At 44.7% G+C, this 17,561-nt stretch overlaps 1 protein-coding gene across 1 annotated transcript; it reads right to left on the bottom strand.

The window, feature by feature from the left end:
- Positions 1–14,818: 14,818 nt before the first annotated feature.
- On the bottom strand, positions 14,819–16,662 carry FRAT2 (FRAT regulator of Wnt signaling pathway 2). The gene has a single exon (XM_074943004.1). The coding sequence runs from the start codon at positions 16,580–16,582 to the stop codon at positions 16,043–16,045; it is 540 nt and encodes a 179-aa protein (XP_074799105.1). The 5' UTR covers positions 16,583–16,662; the 3' UTR covers positions 14,819–16,042.
- Positions 16,663–17,561: the final 899 nt, after the last annotated feature.

The following is a 17,561-nucleotide window of genomic DNA, read 5'->3' as shown; positions in this document are numbered from 1 at the left end:
TATATATATATATATATATATGCCACTCTTGGTGTGCATATACTTCATGAGCTCAAGATTGGAATATTTTGGCCAGCAGTGTCTATTGGGGTTGTGTCTGTGCCCTGAGTACCATGTGCCCTCACTTGAGGGAACAAGGGGTGGAGTGGAACCAACTTATTCTGAGTTCCTTTTCCAATACAGAATCCAGGTGTCATAACCTGCCCTTTCCTGGGAACAAACCTTGTTCAATGTTGGTGTCTCTATGTTGCTAGTAACCTGAAATACTGAAGGTGTTCCTTGGAGTCTACTTGAAGACAGATTGTAAATGGCTCTGTCAATAGAGGCAACCAACCTAGATAATGTTTTGTGAATGTGTGGACTGATCCCAAAGTAGTTGCTCTACAAATTTCTGCAATGGGAACACTTCAGAAACAAGTTGCACAAGCTGCCTGAGCTCAAATAGAATGAGGCTGACTTGACCTAGAGGATCTAAAGTAGCTAACTGAGAACATAGCTTAATGCAATCTCCCTTAGATCACCTTTGAGATTAAATGGTCTGGGTTTTCATTCTTTTTGCGTAGGCAACAAACAATGTAGGAGAGACCCTGAGTGACTTTGTTCTATCTAGGTAAAATGAGAGGATCCTATGTACAACTAAAGAAAGCAGTTTCACCTCCCATTGATTGGAAGGGAGTTTAGGAAAGAACATCGTTAGATGGATCATCTGATTTAGGTGGGTGTCTGACACCAGTTCAGGAATAAATTCTGGACTGGGGGGAGAGGGGGCTGGCTAAAGGAACCTAATGTTTGTGATAAAGAGTGTATGGAGGACCTACCTGAGTTATTGCAATTTCCCAACCCTACCGGCTGAAGTAACCACGACTAAGCAGGTGGTCTACATGGACAGATCCAGGAAAAACTTCCTAACTGTAAGAACAGTGGGACAATAGTACAGACTGCCTAGGGAGGTCATGGAAGTTCCTTCACTGGAGGTTTTCAAAAAGAGGCTGGATAGCCATCTGTCTTGGATGGTTTAGATACAACAAATCCTGCATCTTGGCAGGGGATTAGACTAGATGATCCTTGTGGTCCCTTCTAGCTCTATGGTTCTATGTAAGGAACATAGATTCATATATTAGAAGGGACTGCTGCAATCATGGAGTCTGGCCTTGTGTACAACACAGGCCATAAGACTTCCCTGAATTAATTCCTGTTTGAACTACAACATAGCTCTTAGAAAAACATCCAATCTTGATTTTAAAAGGCCAGGGATTTAGAATCTGCTACAACTTTGGTCATATGCTCCAATGGTTAATTACCCTCACTTTTAAATATGTGCACCTATTTCTATGATACCAGGGACTCAAAGGGAGGATCCATCAACCCAAGTAAAACCACATTGAGATTCCAGGAGGGAAGTGGTTTCCACAATGATGGGAATAAATACACTAGGCCTTTAAGGAATCTAGCCACTATAGGATGTGAAAACAGTGTGTGAACCTCCACTAAAGTTGGTGCACAAATATAGCCGCCAGGTACACCCTTATTGAACTGATAAAGTTCTGATCCTTTTAATAACACTAAGTAGTCCACAATATTTGGCATGTCCAATTCTGTTGAAGAAATATTGTGTTGGTGTGCCCAAATAGAGAACCATTTCACATTGCTGCTTAAGTGATCTTTGTAGAGCAAAGGTGGGCAAACTATGGCCCGTGGGCCACATCTTGCCCCTGGGACCATCCTGCCTGGTCCTTGAGCTCCCGGCCCGGGGAGGCTAGTCCTCGGACCCTCCCGCACTGTCTCCCCTCCCCCACAGCTGAGCTGCTGCGCGGGCAACACTCTGGGCGGCGGGGCTGCGCACTCCTGCAGGGCAGAGCGGCAGCGTGTCTAGCTCTGGCCGGGCAGCGTGGCTGCCAGACATGCTGCTCTGAGCAGCATGGTAAGGGGGCCGGGGGGTTGGATAAGGGGGAGGAGGTCCCAGGGGGCAGTCAGGGGACAGGGAGCAGGGGGCAGTTGGATGGGGCAGAGGTTCTGGGGGGGGGCAGGAGATAGGGAACGGGGGCGGGGTTAGATAGGGGGTAAGGTCCCGGGGGGCGGTTAGGGGCAGGGGTCCCTGGAGGGGGCTGTCAGGGGACCAGGAGCAGGGGGGGTTGGATGGGTCGGCAGTTCTGAGGGGGGCAGTCAGGGGGCAGGAATTGGGAGGGGGCGGATAGGGGGCGGGGGCCAGGCTGTTTGGGGAGGCACAGCCTTCCCTACCCGGCCCTCCATACAGTTTCGCACCCCAATGTGGCCCTCAGGCCAAAAAGTTTGCCCACCCCTGTTGTAGAGCCTTTCCTCTGCATATGAGAATGTTTTGGACATCCTTAGAACTAGTTATCTCCATGGAAGTCAGCCAGACAACATCTGGGCTGTGAGATGCAGAGGGGCTGCATTCTGATGTAAGATGGTCCCATTGCCCAAAAAGACTATGTCTGGACACATTGATAATGTTGTTGAAGATTGAATTGAAAGTCTCATGAGGTGTAGATACCAGAATTGTCTGAATCTAGCTGGTGCTATCAGACTCTTCTTTGAGGGGGGTTTTTTAATACTCTCAGTAGAAAAGGTGTTACTAATTTGTTACCAAAAAAGGGTTTTACAAAGGTTTTAATTGATTTAGTAATTAAAGAAACCTCCGGATAAGTAAGCTTGATTGGGTTTATTAAGAATTATTTAAACAGCATATAACAGAAAGAGACCATAATTACCACAATTTGTAAGAACCCATTCCTACAGCCTGTAGACTTCTTAATGTGCACGATATGTCTGGTCCTGGTTTTGAGGTTAAGTTACAGCTTAGTACAATTATAACAGGGCTTCCTACAATTTTATATATATATTTACACAGACATTTTATTTTATCCATAAATTTCCAGTATATTAATATCTGTTCTTTATCTGCTCGACTAAGTGTATGTACTTGTACTCACTAAAAATATTTATTCTTAAACTGATAATTTCCAGCAGGCTATCATCGTCTCTTCTTAGCATGACTTTCAAGGCATCATGGGGAAGTCTAGCTTATCAATTGCTACATGCCTTATAAAAGTCTGCTTCATAGGTCAACAGGGTATCATACATCAGACCTGGGGTCCAAGGAGTGAGGCGTGCATTTAGAGGTCCTGGAGTCAGGCCTCCCTTGGAGCAAAAGATGGGACATCTGTTTATTTCTGTAGCAAACAATTCCATATGAGAAGGGCTCCACTTTTAAAAAACTCTCAGAATGATAGTGTCCTTTATAGTGCACTCCTGGTCATCTGAAAACTCCCTGCTTGAATGATCTGCTAGAGTGCTATGTAGTCCAAGTAAGTGCACATCTGTCAGGATGATGTGGTCTGGTAATGGTTGGTCCAATTTCACAGTCAGGCCACTTCTTGACAGAGAGGGGATGATCATGCTCCTTCTTATCTCTTCATATGGAACAACATAATGGTGCTGTCTGTCATCACCTGTGCTGTCCTGGCTTGAACCAAAGATAGAAATGCTAAACAAGTGAAACAAATTGCCCTAAGATATTTATGTGAAGACAAATCTCCTCTTGAGACCACAGGCTGATGTTGGTCTAGATGTGCTCTCCTGCCAAGATTGGAAGAATTTGTCACTGTTGTCCTTGAGAGAAGCAGGAGAGAAAATGGAAACTGTTGCATGCCTGATTAGGGCTTTCCCACCAGTCTAGTGACTTCAGGATACCTGTAGGAATATGGACTGACATATCTATGTGATGCCTACTGGAATGGTGTATTGACTTCAGCCAGCCTTCCATACAATGGGTGTGAAGTCTGGCTGTTTGAATCACAAATGTGCCTGAGGTCATGTGACCTAACAATCTTACTGTTGTCTGAGGTTTTATCATACCTGCCATGGTTTTGAATCTGGTCTGGGGTAGATATGATCTTGCTATTGTGTACTTTATTTTCTGGGAAGGCACAAAGGATGGCTTCTCCACACTGATCTTAAGATTTAGAGTGGCAAAAAGTTGTAGGATGTGTTGAACATTGTCTCATACTTGTTGAGGTGAACTGCCTCCAATAAGCCAGTTGTTGAAAAAGAGGTAAACTTGTATTCCTTGCATCCTTAAATATGCTTAAATATTCCTTGCATCCTTAAATATACTTCTACTACCGCAAGGCATTTCATGAAAACCCTTGAAGCTGTTAATAACCTGAATGGCAGGACTCTGCACTTGAAATGAAATGTTCCTACTAGAAACCTTAGGTACTCCTTGTGGCTTGGGTGAATGGAAATATGCATCCTGGAGGTCAACAGCTGCAAACCAATCCTGAGGATCTAGGGACAGGATAATTGAGGTAAGGGTCATCACTCTGAATTCTATCCAGCCAATAAGGGTGTTGAGTTCCCTCAAATCCAGAATAGGGCTCCATTCTCCTTTTCTTGGAAATTAAAAGTAAAAGGGAATAAAAACCTTTCCCCTGTATTGAACAGGCACGTCTCCTATTGGAGGGAACAGGTTCAAATCTTCTGGGTATGGTTTCAAGCAGCTCTCGACTAAACTGTGAAACCAGCTGTTGAGGGTGACCATATTTCCCAAAGGGAAAACGAGACACTGTGCAGGGCTGGCCTGAGCTCCTCCGCCCAGCTGCTCGCCCAAGCCCTAGCTCCTCCCGCTGCAGGGCTGGCTCCAGCCGCTCACCCTCACCCACCTCCCTGCTCAAGGCTGTCCCTGGTCACTTGAACCCTGCCTTCCCCCACCCTGCTGGAGCCCGGACTCCCCCCACCCCCCGCAGCACATTCCTTTTTTGATAATTGTGGCATTTGTCCTGTTTGCTCTTGTCAACTGATTAAGTTGGCAAGAGCAAACGGGACAAAATGTCCACTTTTGCCAAAAAGTTGGGATGGCAGGGACAGGGCTTAAAAAAGGGACTGTCCTGACCAAAATGGGACGTCTGGTCACTCTAGGCTGTCTGGATGTAGGTATTGATCTTGCTGTTGCAGAGAAGGAGAAAGTCTTCTGTGCAATTTTTGTTTCTTGCTGGATGGTTCTGAGGTATGGAGGATAGAAACAGGCAGACAGAGACTGCATTGGATAGGGTTGTTTATTCACCACCGTGGGAATCAATTTTGGAGGGGGGCCTAAGGTAACCTTATCTTTGTGGAAAACAGTGTATGGAAGGCCACACAGAGTGAAATGTATGTATTGACAAGCACTTGAAAAACTTCTGTTATTCCTGACTCAGTGCAAGAACAAGGAGACATTCAATTAAATTAAAAGGTGGGCAATTCAAAACTGATCAGAGGAAATATTTTTTTCAGACAATGCATAATTAGATTGTGGAACTCGTTGCCATAGGAAGCTGAGGCCAAGAGCTTACCAGGTTTCAAAAAGACACTGGATAATTATATGGAGATTAAAAATATCCAGTTATTGTAATTAATGATTAATTTTTGGAACAGATATTAAACCTCCATGCTTCAAGATTTAGGCCAATTTCTAGCTGTTAGAGATCACTTTTATGTGCGGAACAGACGACCCAACATCTTCCTTCTGTGGAGATCTTAAAGCTTCCTCTGAAGCTTCCGGTACTGGCCACTGTCAGGATGGACCTTGGTTCTGATCCAGAATGGCAATAACTGTGTTTCTAATGTTTTAATTAAATGGAATTGTCTTCTCAAAAAGGGTCACCTTTACTGTTGATCCATTAATCTCCCCTGCTTAGTTATACAAATGCAACAGAATTGGAGCACACTACTTATAAAGTTGAAATAGTCCACTAAAATAATTTCATTTTTATTAATGAGTTTTAACATCCAGGTTAAGCCTCCAATATTAAAACTTCCCATAACTTAAAATAAACTGTTTTATCCAGGAAATGCCAGTATTCTAGCTGGTTGTGCATACTATATGTAGGACTGCACACCAGTTTATAATATAAGCTCACCACAGACACATTTTCCTGTGTCCTACATTTTCAAACCATGCATCCTCTGGGCTGAAACTTTCTATGCTTTGTCTCATGCAAATGGTGAACTTTTCTGTGTGGAAAATCTATACAAAATCTCTGCAGACATTTTTATGAAAGCGTGGGGAGGGGGGGGTTACCTTTCCCTTTGAAGAAAACTAATTGCAACCACAGATTTTTAAGAAACAATTCAAGAGTAAAAAAAAGAGATAAATATTTTAAATGATATAAAGCCAGAAGGGATCATTATGATGGCCTAGTCTGAGCTCCCATAACAGGCCATAGAACTTCACACAGTAATTCTTGGCATAGATATAGTCCTTATTGAAGATGATGGTCTTTGCTTTGTTTAGGGGGACAATAAAATTAAAATGCTATAAGTAACTGAAATCTCATTTCCTAGCACATTGAGTGCATTTGCTAAACCTTTCAAAGAGCCAAATAAAGCCTTATTCTTTGTAACATCACTACCAGGAGCTGGCCTTGGGACAATATGCCCTGCATGCAAAAGTGCTGTTTCATTGAGAAAGCAAAATCCTTAAACAAAGTAACCTGCCTTAACATGAACAATAAGATTAAAACAGGTTACAGTTGCTGCATAACAAAATACTTTGCATAGCTGTGAAATCTTTCATCCAAATATTTCAAAACACCTCACAAATATTCATCACAAGACCCTTGAAAGTATTATAATCTTCCCCAGTTTAGACACAGGTAAAGGAGGCATGAAACCAGAACTGAAAACCCCTCTCTCCATCTGATGCTGTTAGCACTGAGCCACATTCCACCCTAGGCAGAACAATTGCTACGTAAAACAAGTTTCAGAGTAACAGCCGTGTTAGTCTGTATTCGCAAAAAGAAAAGGAGTACTTGTGGCACCTTAGAGACTAACCAATTTATTTGAGCATGAGCTTTCGGCTGTAGCTCACGAAAGCTCATGCTCAAATAAATTGGTTAGTCTCTAAGGTGCCACAAGTACTCCTTTTTTTTTTTTATGTAAAACAAGCCTTCCTTGTCCCAGGCCATGGCCTTATCAGAAAGGATATGGGAATTGTTTGGGAACCATCCACAGATGAAAATAAGGAGGGAGCTGCACTGTGGAAAAGAGTGTAAATTTGGGACAAGACTAGTGAGAAGCTGCCACAAGTAGTAGAGGGGAAGCTGTTAGGAAGGAAAGACTGTAACAGTGAACAGGTTTCAGAGTAGCAGCCGTGTTAGCCTGTATTCGCAAAAAGAAAGGGAGTACCTGTGGCACCGTAGAGACTAACCAATTTATTTGAGCATAAGCTTTCGTGAGCTACAGCTCACTTCATCGGATGCATTCAGTGGAAAATACAGTGAGGAGATTTATGTACATACAGAACACGAAAAATGGGTGTTATACACACTGAAAGGAGAGTGATCACTTAAGATGAGCTATTACCAGCAGGAGAGGGGGGAAGAAAACCTTTTGTAGTGATAATCAAGGTGGCCCATTTCCAGCAGTTAACAGGAACGTCTGAGGAACAGTGGGGAGTGTGGGGGGGAAATAAACATGGGGAAATAGTTTTACTTTGTGTAATGACACATCCACTCCCAGTCTCTATTCAAGCCGAAGTTAATTGTATCCAGTTTGCAAATTAATTCCAATTCAGCATCTCTTGCTGGAGTCTGTTTTTGAAGTCTTTTTGTTGTACTATTGCGACCTTTAGGTCTGTAATTGAGTGACCAGAGCGATTGAAGTGTTCTCCGACTGGTTTATGAATGTTATAATTCTTGACATCTGATTTGTGTCCATTTATTCTTTTATGTAGAGACTGTCCAGTTTCACCAATGTACATGGCAGAGGGGCATTGCTGGCACATGATTGCATCTATCACTTTGGTAGATGTGCAGGTGAACGAGCCTCTGATAGTGTGGCTGATGTGATTAGGCCCTATGATGGTGTCCTCTGAATAGATATGTGGACACAGTTGGCAACAGGCTTTGTTGCAAGGATAGTTTCCTGGGTTAGTGGTTCTGTTGTGTGGTTGCTGGTGAATATTTGCTTCAGGTTGGGGGGCTGTCTGTAGGCACGGACTGGCCTGTCTCCCAAGATTTGTGAGAGTGATGGGTCGTCCTTCAGGATAGGTTGTAGATCCTTGATGATGCGTTGGAGAGGTTTTAGTTGGGGGCTGAAGGTGATGGCTAGTGGCGTTCTGTTATTATCTTTGTTGGGCCTGTCCTGTAGTAGGTGACTTCTGGGTACTCTTCTGGCTCTGTCAATTTGTTTCTTCACTTCAGCAGGTGGGTATTGTAGTTGTAAGAATGCTTGATAGAGATCTTGTAGGTGTTTGTCTCTGTCTGAGGGGTTGGAGCAAATGCGGTTGTATCATAGAGCTTGGCTGTAGACGATGGATCGTGTGGTGTGGTCTGGATGAAAGCTGAAGGCATGTAGGTAGGAATAGCAGTCAGTAGGTTTCCGGTATAGGGTGGTGTTTATGTGACCATCGCTCATTAGCACCGTAGTGTCCTGGAAGTGGATCTCTTGTGTGGACTGGTCCAGGCTGAGGTTGATGGTGGGATGGAAATTGTTGAAATCATGGTGAAATTCCTCAAGGGCTTCTTTTCCATGGGTCCAGATGAAGATGTCATCAATATAGCACAAGTAGAGTAGGGGCATTAGGGGACGAGAGCTGAGGAAGCGTTGTTCTAAGTCAGCCATAAAATGTTGGCATACTGTGGGGCCACGCGGGTACCCATAGCAGTGCCACTGATTTGAAGGTGTACATTGTCCCCAGATGTGAAATAGTTATGGGTGAGGACAAAGTCAAAGTTCAGCCACCAGGTTTGCCGTGACATTATCGGGGATACTGTTCCTGACGGCTTGTAGTTCATCTTTGTGTGGAATGTTGGTGTAGAGGGCTTCTACATCCATAGTGGCCAGGATGGTGTTTTCAGGAAGATCACCAATGGATTGTAGTTTCCTCAGGAAGTCAGTGGTGTCTCGAAGGTAGCTGGGAGTGCTGGTAGCGTAGGGCCTGAGGAGGGAGGCTACATAGCCAGACAATCCTGCTATCAGGGTGCCAATGCCTGAGATGATGGGGCGTCCAGGATTTCCAGGTTTATGGATCTTGGGTAGCAGATAGAATGCCCCAGGTCGGAGTTCCAGGGGTGTGTCTGTGCGGATTTGTTCTTGTGCTTTTTCAGGGAGTTTCTTGAGCAAATGCTGTAGTTTCTTTTGGTAACCCTCAGCGGGATCAGAGGGTAATGGCTTGTAGAAAGTGGAATTGGAGAGCTGCCTAGCAGCCTCTTGTTCATATTCCGACCTATTCATGATGACGACAGCACCTCCTTTGTCAATCTTTTTGATTATGATGTCAGAGTTGTTTCTGAGGCGGTGGATACAGTATATTTTCTTTCAGAGTAGCAGCCGTGTTAGTCTGTATTCGCAAAAAGAAAAGGAGTACTTGTGGTACCTTAGAGACTAACAAATTTATTTGAGCTCTAAGGTGCCACAAGTACTCCTTTTCTTTTTGAGTATATTTTCTCGTATCTGCCTACCAAGGATTTTAGAAAAGATATCAGATTAAAAGGGGATAATCATGCACACCCAAGCTATTTTAGGTATTTTTAAATGCCTATCACTAATAATACTTAGCTATAACAGTAGAGTGGTTAAACACCTTTTTTATTATTTTACCCTTTTTGGAGAAAACAGCTGTACTATTTGTGTATGTATACATGCATACACCTTCCTCTGCAGTCATTTGGCTGACAATGGGGGTGGGGGGGAAGAGTATTATAAAAGGTAAAAAGACATGAGAATGTGAATTTAAGAAGGTCAAAGTTTGGGTTATTTGCTTTAATTTCAAATCCTTGCTTTTATAGATTTAATATTTTAAATTAGAACAATTGCATTGATACCGGTAGGACAAGCATCTGCCTATAGCAGTAAAATGCTTAGAGCAGCAAAATATTTAGTATCAAGCCAGCCAGAATCCAGTTCCTATAATTAAAACATGTTTCTGCTGCTCTCTCTTCTTCTCTTAGTGCTCCCTCACTACATAACACAGAATGTGCAATGAAAGGCTCCTTTTCTTTTTAATTTATTACTGCTGCTAAGAATAATCACACTGAGCCATGAAACAGCAGCCTTGCTGGATTGTTAAATCAATCAAAGGCCACCCACTAACTGGCAACTGATGGAACAAGCATCAGAACACTAGGGGTGGGGGGAATAAAGTTTCTTTGAAGGCACTAAAGGTGAACCTTCAAGATAGAGGCTTTACTGTAGAAACAATCTGAGGTTGGACTGGAACATATTTCTAATCTTCATATAGCTCAGGAGCAACGCCCTTGCTTTAGCATCTTTTAGTTAAAGATTTGTCAGTTTTAGTGACTACTCTGTGTATGGGGGGGGGGGGGGAGGTTGGTTTTTTTTCCACAATTGCTTTTGATCATTATATTCCTTGTGCAATCATATTTGCCTTGTATTTTAAAGAATTTAATAGTACCCTTTGCTAAATGTATCCGACCACAAGCTGCCCTGCTGGGGTATTCTGATGTGCAAAAGAAGTAATAAAATTTACATACAGATTATTTCATATGAAGGGACGTTTCAGTTTCTTGTAATTGCAAATGTATTTATTACTAACATTTAAATATCACAATAACATTTCATGGTGCTTTACAGGAACTTTAATACATGGGGTGAAATCAGAATCAATGGGAGTCTTGCTTTAGATTTATGTGGGACCCAGATTTCACCCTGGTTCCTGAGGCTCAATTTAAAGTTACTTTCATTTTTGCTGAATTTAGAGAAGACAGAAGAATTGAAAATAAAACAAACACTGTGAGTCCCACATAGCAAGCAAATGAGATTTCCGATACCAAGCAGAGATGGCATAACTGGGTTGGTCCCAGGATAAGAATGAGACAAGGTGAGTGAGAAAACATCTTCTATTAGTGGAAGAGACAGAGACAAGCTTTTGTCAATAAGTTGGTCCAATAAAAGATATTTTCTCACCGACCTTGTCTCTGTCAAGCAGAGATTGAGCCAGAGCAAAACTGGAAGTCAACAAGGAAAAGAAAGGTAAAATAAAGAGGCGTCCTTGTGGCACCTTAGAGACTAACAAATTTATTTGGGCATAAGCTTTCGTGGGCTAAAACCCACCCACAAAAGCTTATGCCCAAATAAATGTGTTAGTCTCTAAGGTGCCACAAGGACTCCTCATTGTTTTTGCTGATACAGACTAACAAGGCTACCACTCTGAAACAAGGTAAAATAAGTGCAAAGAGGGATTTGGGAGAACAAAGATGCTTAGAACAGAGGATAAGAGATTTCATTCACGTCGTGGGGACCAGCATGACAATAGGCACACAAGTGAGATAACAAAGGGAGCCACAAAATGATGTGTTGAGCAGAGAGCAATGGGGAGGATGCGATATAGATGGGGAAGAGGAAGGAATGAGGAATATGAGCTTCATATGGAAAGAGACCATAGGGAAGCCGTGATGGTGTTTTTAATAGGACTCAAATTGTGCATTAACCAGCCCATGTTCTTCTTCTCCCTTCTACTGCTTGTCAGAAACACTTAAGTCTTGTCATAACATGAGATTGTAAGCACTCAGGACAGTGACCATATCTTTCTGTATATATCTACTATGCCTAGAACAATAGAGACCAAATCCTGATTGAAAGCTCTAGGCACTACTGCAAACTAATCTGAAGAAATGAGAAATGTGGCCAGGGTGGCAAGCAAGGAAGATTATTCTAGCTGCTGAATGTTACTGTCACCATCTGTCAATCAAGGAGAAAGGTACAATAGAATAAGCAAGATTAAACAATGGTGTGAAGCAGGGTTTTATCCAAGGAGTCAGAAAACATTTCTCTGATCCCATAGAGAATTCGGGGGTAAAAAAAACATTGTTTATATTATGAATGTGCAACTTTGTGCCATACTAACCCAATACCACTTAAGTGCATAATAAGATAAAATATGCAAAGGAGTTATTGTTACAAAAATTAAGATCAAGATTCACCAGAAATATAGAACCCCAGGAGTGCATAAAAGACTGAAACAGCTCCAAAAAACTATTTCTATAACACTTATTACAAATATGTAGATCTTTAATTTTGGCCCTGGAGATCATAACTCATTCGCTGAAAGAACCTGCTTTTCTACCCAGTTTTCCTGCTGAGCTGAGCAGGAAAAGGAGATGAACCCATTTAAAAAAAATTAAAATACAGCAACTAGGAAAATTGTAGATGCAGTAGTAGGACTTTTTTGGGTACAGTAACAATTCAAAAATATTTAAAGTTGAGAGTCAACTGATTTTATCTTTCAAAATTGAACAAACTAAGTGTGCTGTGAAGGGCAAAGGCAGTAAGGAGTAAATCAGGTTAAATTTTTTTTTTTAAAAAAAGTGTACCTTAGTTGAGCAAAGCATATTTAAAGAAATTTAGGAAACAGTTTATTTCAGTTTCTACTTTTATCTTTGCACTACATAGTAAACAATGAAATTGTTCTCAAATAAGTATCACTTTCAGGTTGTTATGCATAGGACAGTACAGCAATGTTTGAACTGCAAGGTAATGTCTTGTGGGGTTTATTAAAATAAACTAGAAAGATTATAAAAATATGTCAATTGGTCTTACACTACTTAAGTCTTGTTTTCCAGAACCAAAATGATAGACCAAATTTGATATTTGTGAAAAGAGTGATGCAAGCTCTATTTTGAATAAGAATTTTCTTAAGACATATATGGAGGGGAGTGTTAAAAGGTTATTGGCATGTGTTTAGTAGGTTCATGTTACTAGTGGTAGAAACATTGGAGAGAGTTTTGAAAATCATCCAAAATGAGTGCCAAAATCCCTTTACACAACACCATCACACACACTGTACACAATGCTTAACTCAATGGATCCCTTTTCCCATCCACAGATATCCTAGTCCTGCACAAAGGAAAGAGTAAAGGTTATTTTAAAAGCAATTTAGAAAGCTTAAAAACCAGCTAGTCAATGAAGTTTACTAGTATCTTCTCCATGTCTCATTTCAATTGCAAGTTTATTGAAACTTGTTATTCTAGTAAAACCCTTAGAATAAGTGTCTTAGTTCTGTCACTGACTACAAAGAACACTTGTAAAGTTAACTGTTCTCATTAAATATACACAGATCTGTATTTAGGTTTTGGAAGGAAAAATGTAGAATCTCTGTGCATAAATTGCACTAATGGAAAATCATAGGTAAAATCAGTATGGGAATATTTTAGTCGGCCTTTATTTTATACAATCACATATTTAACCAAAGTTGCATAAATACTGACACTACATCAGCCAGGTTAGGTAATGTAACAGAGTTACTAAATAGGCCCAGGTAATTAAACTGTTCACCCCAGGATTTAAATTAACCATTGGCACAGTGGGTGCAACTCTGGCCCTGGGACTATTGGACAAAAATATGAAAATGAACAGATGTAAAGGCACAATGGCAGGTAGTTACATTTGAAACTCAGACTGTTTTACATCTTAAACTTTGAATTAAAGAATGAAATAGAAACTTAATTTTAAAATAACTCTTCCACAGTATTTATAACCTAAATATTGCAACATTCTGCTAAAGCAGAAGAACAAAGGTAATAGCAAGTCTGTTTATTCCTAGCAGTGTAAAATGCAAAAGAGTAAACAGCATAAATTATGAAATTTAGGTTTTAAATTGTTTCAGATATTAGGAATTAGATATCACAATGTTTTTGAAGTCTGCTCTTACCATGTTCCTTTAAGTTATGTTTTGTTATGAAAGATCATATTACATGTCTACAAGTCTGCTTACAAATTAGGAAAAAAAAGAAAAAGCTAGTAAAAAAAACACAGTACATACTGCTTATTTACGACCACCTTAGGGAAAAAAAACCTGAAATCAATACTTCAGCTGAACATTAAACACAATTAGGTACTAAAGATTACGTATATCACTCAATGCTAGCACAACAAAATTATGTCCTGACACAAGTAGTTTATGGATCAAATTTGACCTTCAAAGAGTGAACTGTGCAAGTAACTAACTGCTCAGACACAGGTAAACATATTCCATTTTCTTTCAAGTGGGATCATACCTTCAAAGGAGCTGCTTTTATTCCAATGTGCGTAGGGGAGAGGGAAAATTGTTTTCTACTGCATGTACAAACCTAATCTTAAAACTCATTTGTTGACTATTTTAAAATTGAATGAGATTACCTAGCAACCTAAAACATTCAGAATGGTGTTTTAAAAACTTAATTAGCACCATCATTTTTTAATAAACATGCTTAAGTCTGTTCCTACTGAGATGTAGGAGCCTACTACACCCTTTCCCTCTCCATATCTGTTTAGTTGTATGCTCTTCTTCCCCAGAAAATAAAGAACATGAATAAATAACCAAATTCATCTTCTTTCCTCCCTCTGTGATATACTAGATTGTTAATTTTGTTGTCAAGTATGATTTGACTTATGAATTCCTATGGCAACGTTGAGTCTGCAGGAAAGGATATTCCTTGGCTTAAGAAAGAATGCTGCCGGGGAACAAAGGGGCTCAATTGCATCTCAATGCATTAATAACTGGTGTCCCACTGCATCAGACTATGCAGATTGTTGTTTTGTCTGCAAAATGGAGATCTCTTAACTGAAAGGGAAATATGATGGGTAATGTATGTTTGTAAGACTGTCACCACTGCTTAGTTCATATAAAGAGGTTTACTTCCCTCGATGTCAATAAGACACAGACCCAAGCTAAAAACAAGACCACATTTATTCAGTACAGACAAGTCCTGTAAATCAGGAACACAATTCAAACACTCCGTTACGAAGTGTATATATTTTGACAACAGCCAGCATCTTTTCAATCCAGCCATTGAGGTTTTGTTTTGTTTTTTCAGGGGGGGGGGGGGAGGGAGCGGAGGGGAGTTGTTGTTTAGCTACCATCTGTGAACAATGTATCTCAGTCTTCATTCGCTCACACTTCACAATGATCAGTTCAGCTGCTTTCCAACTTTGAGATTCACATTTAAAACCGCTCTGTAGTCACAATGGGAAAAGTGTAAAAAAAAAAAAAGAAAAGAAAAGAAACCCTGGAGGAGAAAGGAAACACGCACCTCTCAATAAGGTATTTTAGACTTATTGCAAATGGCTCCTGAGACCACCAGAGACGGACAAATCTACTCCCGTGTAGCGAGACAGACTCCAAGCCTGGAGCGCGCTGGAAGTGGGAATAGCAGGGCAGGGATGTGAAGACACAAACAGCCTTCTCTCTTGTCCATCCTCCAGAAAAAGAGCCCCCGAGTGCCGGAGCAGCGGCAGTGGTATTAGCAGGAAGGACGGGGACTGGTGGGGTTCTTAGAGAACTTGCTGTAAGATGACCCTGTTTCTGAGAATCCCACTGGTAGGAGGAGCTCTTTGGAGGCGGGGGGGGGGGAGCACAACAACAACTCGGATCGGGCAACGTGCACATCCTCAGGAGACTCCTAGCGATTACAAAACACAGGGCTCGCCCTCAGTACAGTCAAAACAAGCTAAGAGGGGTTACTATCTCCAACCGGCTGGTGAAAACACCACCACCGTGCGCGCGCTGTGTGGATGCGCCTTTCGGTGACCTTGGGGCAGAGGAATATAGGAGCCAACACATTTTAAACCCGCTCCACCCAAACCTACCTCCCCGCCGCCCCACACGCGTACCTCTCTCCCTGCCGCATCTCCCGCTCCCCTCCATGACACTAAGACTGGGGACCCCTTCCTCCAAAACAATGGCCGGTCGGGACTGGCCCAGCGGGGTGGTCCCTTCCCCCGTCCCGACACACAGCAGCGAGTTGAGGGGGGGTCTGCATCTCCGCGGAGCGGGGCAGGCTCGGTGAAGGTGGGGGGCTCCCTGCTTCCCCCACCCCCATCAGCGACCACTACAGAGACTTACAGCGCCTCGGAGCTAGCACCACGTTTTATACAGAATAGCTGGACCCCGGCCACGGGGCCTCACTGTCAATAAAGAGTCTGCTTCAAGTACCGGGGAGGGGGCGCCCCCGAGATAGATCCGCCGATAGCTGGCCCCTCCCACATGCAATGTCCTGATTCCGGCGCCGGGCTCGCTGCCACAGGCTCTCCACAACCCGCGGGGCTATTGCAGAGGCTGCAGGGCTGCTGCTTCTCCCTCCCCGCTGCCGCCGGTGGTGGCTGTGGCCACGGCCGCCGCCGCCAGCTGCAGGCGCCTGACTGCCTCCTTGATGAGGTTCCCGGAGAGGATTAGCTGCTGCAGGAGCCGGTGCGGATCCTCCTCTTCGCCGGCCGCTTCCTCCGGCCCCGGCCGCTTCCTCCTGTGGGCGGCGCTCCGCAGCCAGCCCCGGCCGCACAGCTGCTTGGCCACCCGCTGGCTATTCTTCCCCGGACGCTGGGGCTCCGCGGGCTGGTGCGGCTGCAGGGGGGCCGGACCCCGCGGGACCAGGAGGCCGCCGCCACGGGGGCAGTAGGGCGCGGCGCGGCCCCGGGCGGTGGTGGGCGGCGGGTGCTTGGGGCCGCGGGGGGCCGGTGCCCGCTGGGCGCTTAACTGCAGCACCTCGCCCAGCTTGGCTACCAGCGCGTCCACCTCCTTGGAGCCCGCCTGCCCCACGGCGACCGAGCGCTCCAGCAGCAGAAAGCGCTCCCCGGGCCGGCAGGGCATCTCGGCCGGCTCCGCGCGCCACACCGGTGCAAACCCGACTCGCAGCAGCCCGCTGCTGGGCTTGGTTTGTAAACAATGGATGACGCGAAAGCCCGGGCACGTCCCACTGCGCTGAGCGGGGGGAGCGGGCGAGACCACAGCCGGGCACGGGGGCCGGCGCGCACGCACAACCGCCGCGGGTGAGCCCCCGCGCCCTCTTCGGGTTCCCCCAGCAGTCGCCTGTTCAGAGGGCGGCGAGAGGCGGTGGGTGAGGGTGAGTCCGCCCTCCTCTCCCGATCCCCCCCCCGCTTCGCCGTACATGGGCTCGTCCGCTTTCAAACCCCGCACCCAGAGGGATGGGGACCGGCCTCTCTGGCCGGTAGGAGGAGCGTGAGGGGCGGGGCGCGAAAGCGTGAGGAGGGAGTTGGGAGCTGGCGCGGGGTGGGGGAAGAGCCGTGGTGCGGGCTCTGAGTTAGGGCTGGGGATGAGGCGTTTGGGGTGTAGGAGGGTGCTCTGGGCTGGGACCGAGGGGTTCCGAGGGCAGAAGGGGGATCAAGGCTGGGGGAGGGGCTTGGGCTGCAGGAAGGGGTGCAGGCTCTGGGGTGAGGCTGCAGAGTTTGGGGTGCAGGAGGGTGTTCTGGGCTGGGATCGAGGGGTTCAGAGGGCGGGAGGGGGATCAGGGTTGGGGCATGGGGAAGAGGCTCAGGGGTGCAGGCTCCGGGTGGCACTTACGTCAAGCGGCTCCCGGAAGCAGTGGCATGTCCCTTCTCCGGCTCCTATGCAGAGGTGCGGCCAGGCGGTTCTGCATGCTGCCCCGTCCGCAGGCACAGCCCCTGCAGCTCCCATTGGAGTGCTAGAGGGGGGCCATTGGAGTGCGTAGGAGCCGGAGGACGGCCATGCTGCTGCTTCTGGGAGCCACATGGAGCGCCCCCTGACCCTGCTCCCTGACTGCAGCGGTGGAGCAGGGCAAGCCCCAGACCCCACCCCCAGCGGAAGCTCA

This window comes from Natator depressus, chromosome 2 (genome assembly GCF_965152275.1).
Source record: "Natator depressus isolate rNatDep1 chromosome 2, rNatDep2.hap1, whole genome shotgun sequence".
NCBI lineage: Eukaryota > Metazoa > Chordata > Testudines > Cheloniidae > Natator > Natator depressus.
The sequence above is the reverse complement of the archived record's forward strand: the minus strand, read 5'-3'. Positions and strand labels throughout refer to the sequence as shown.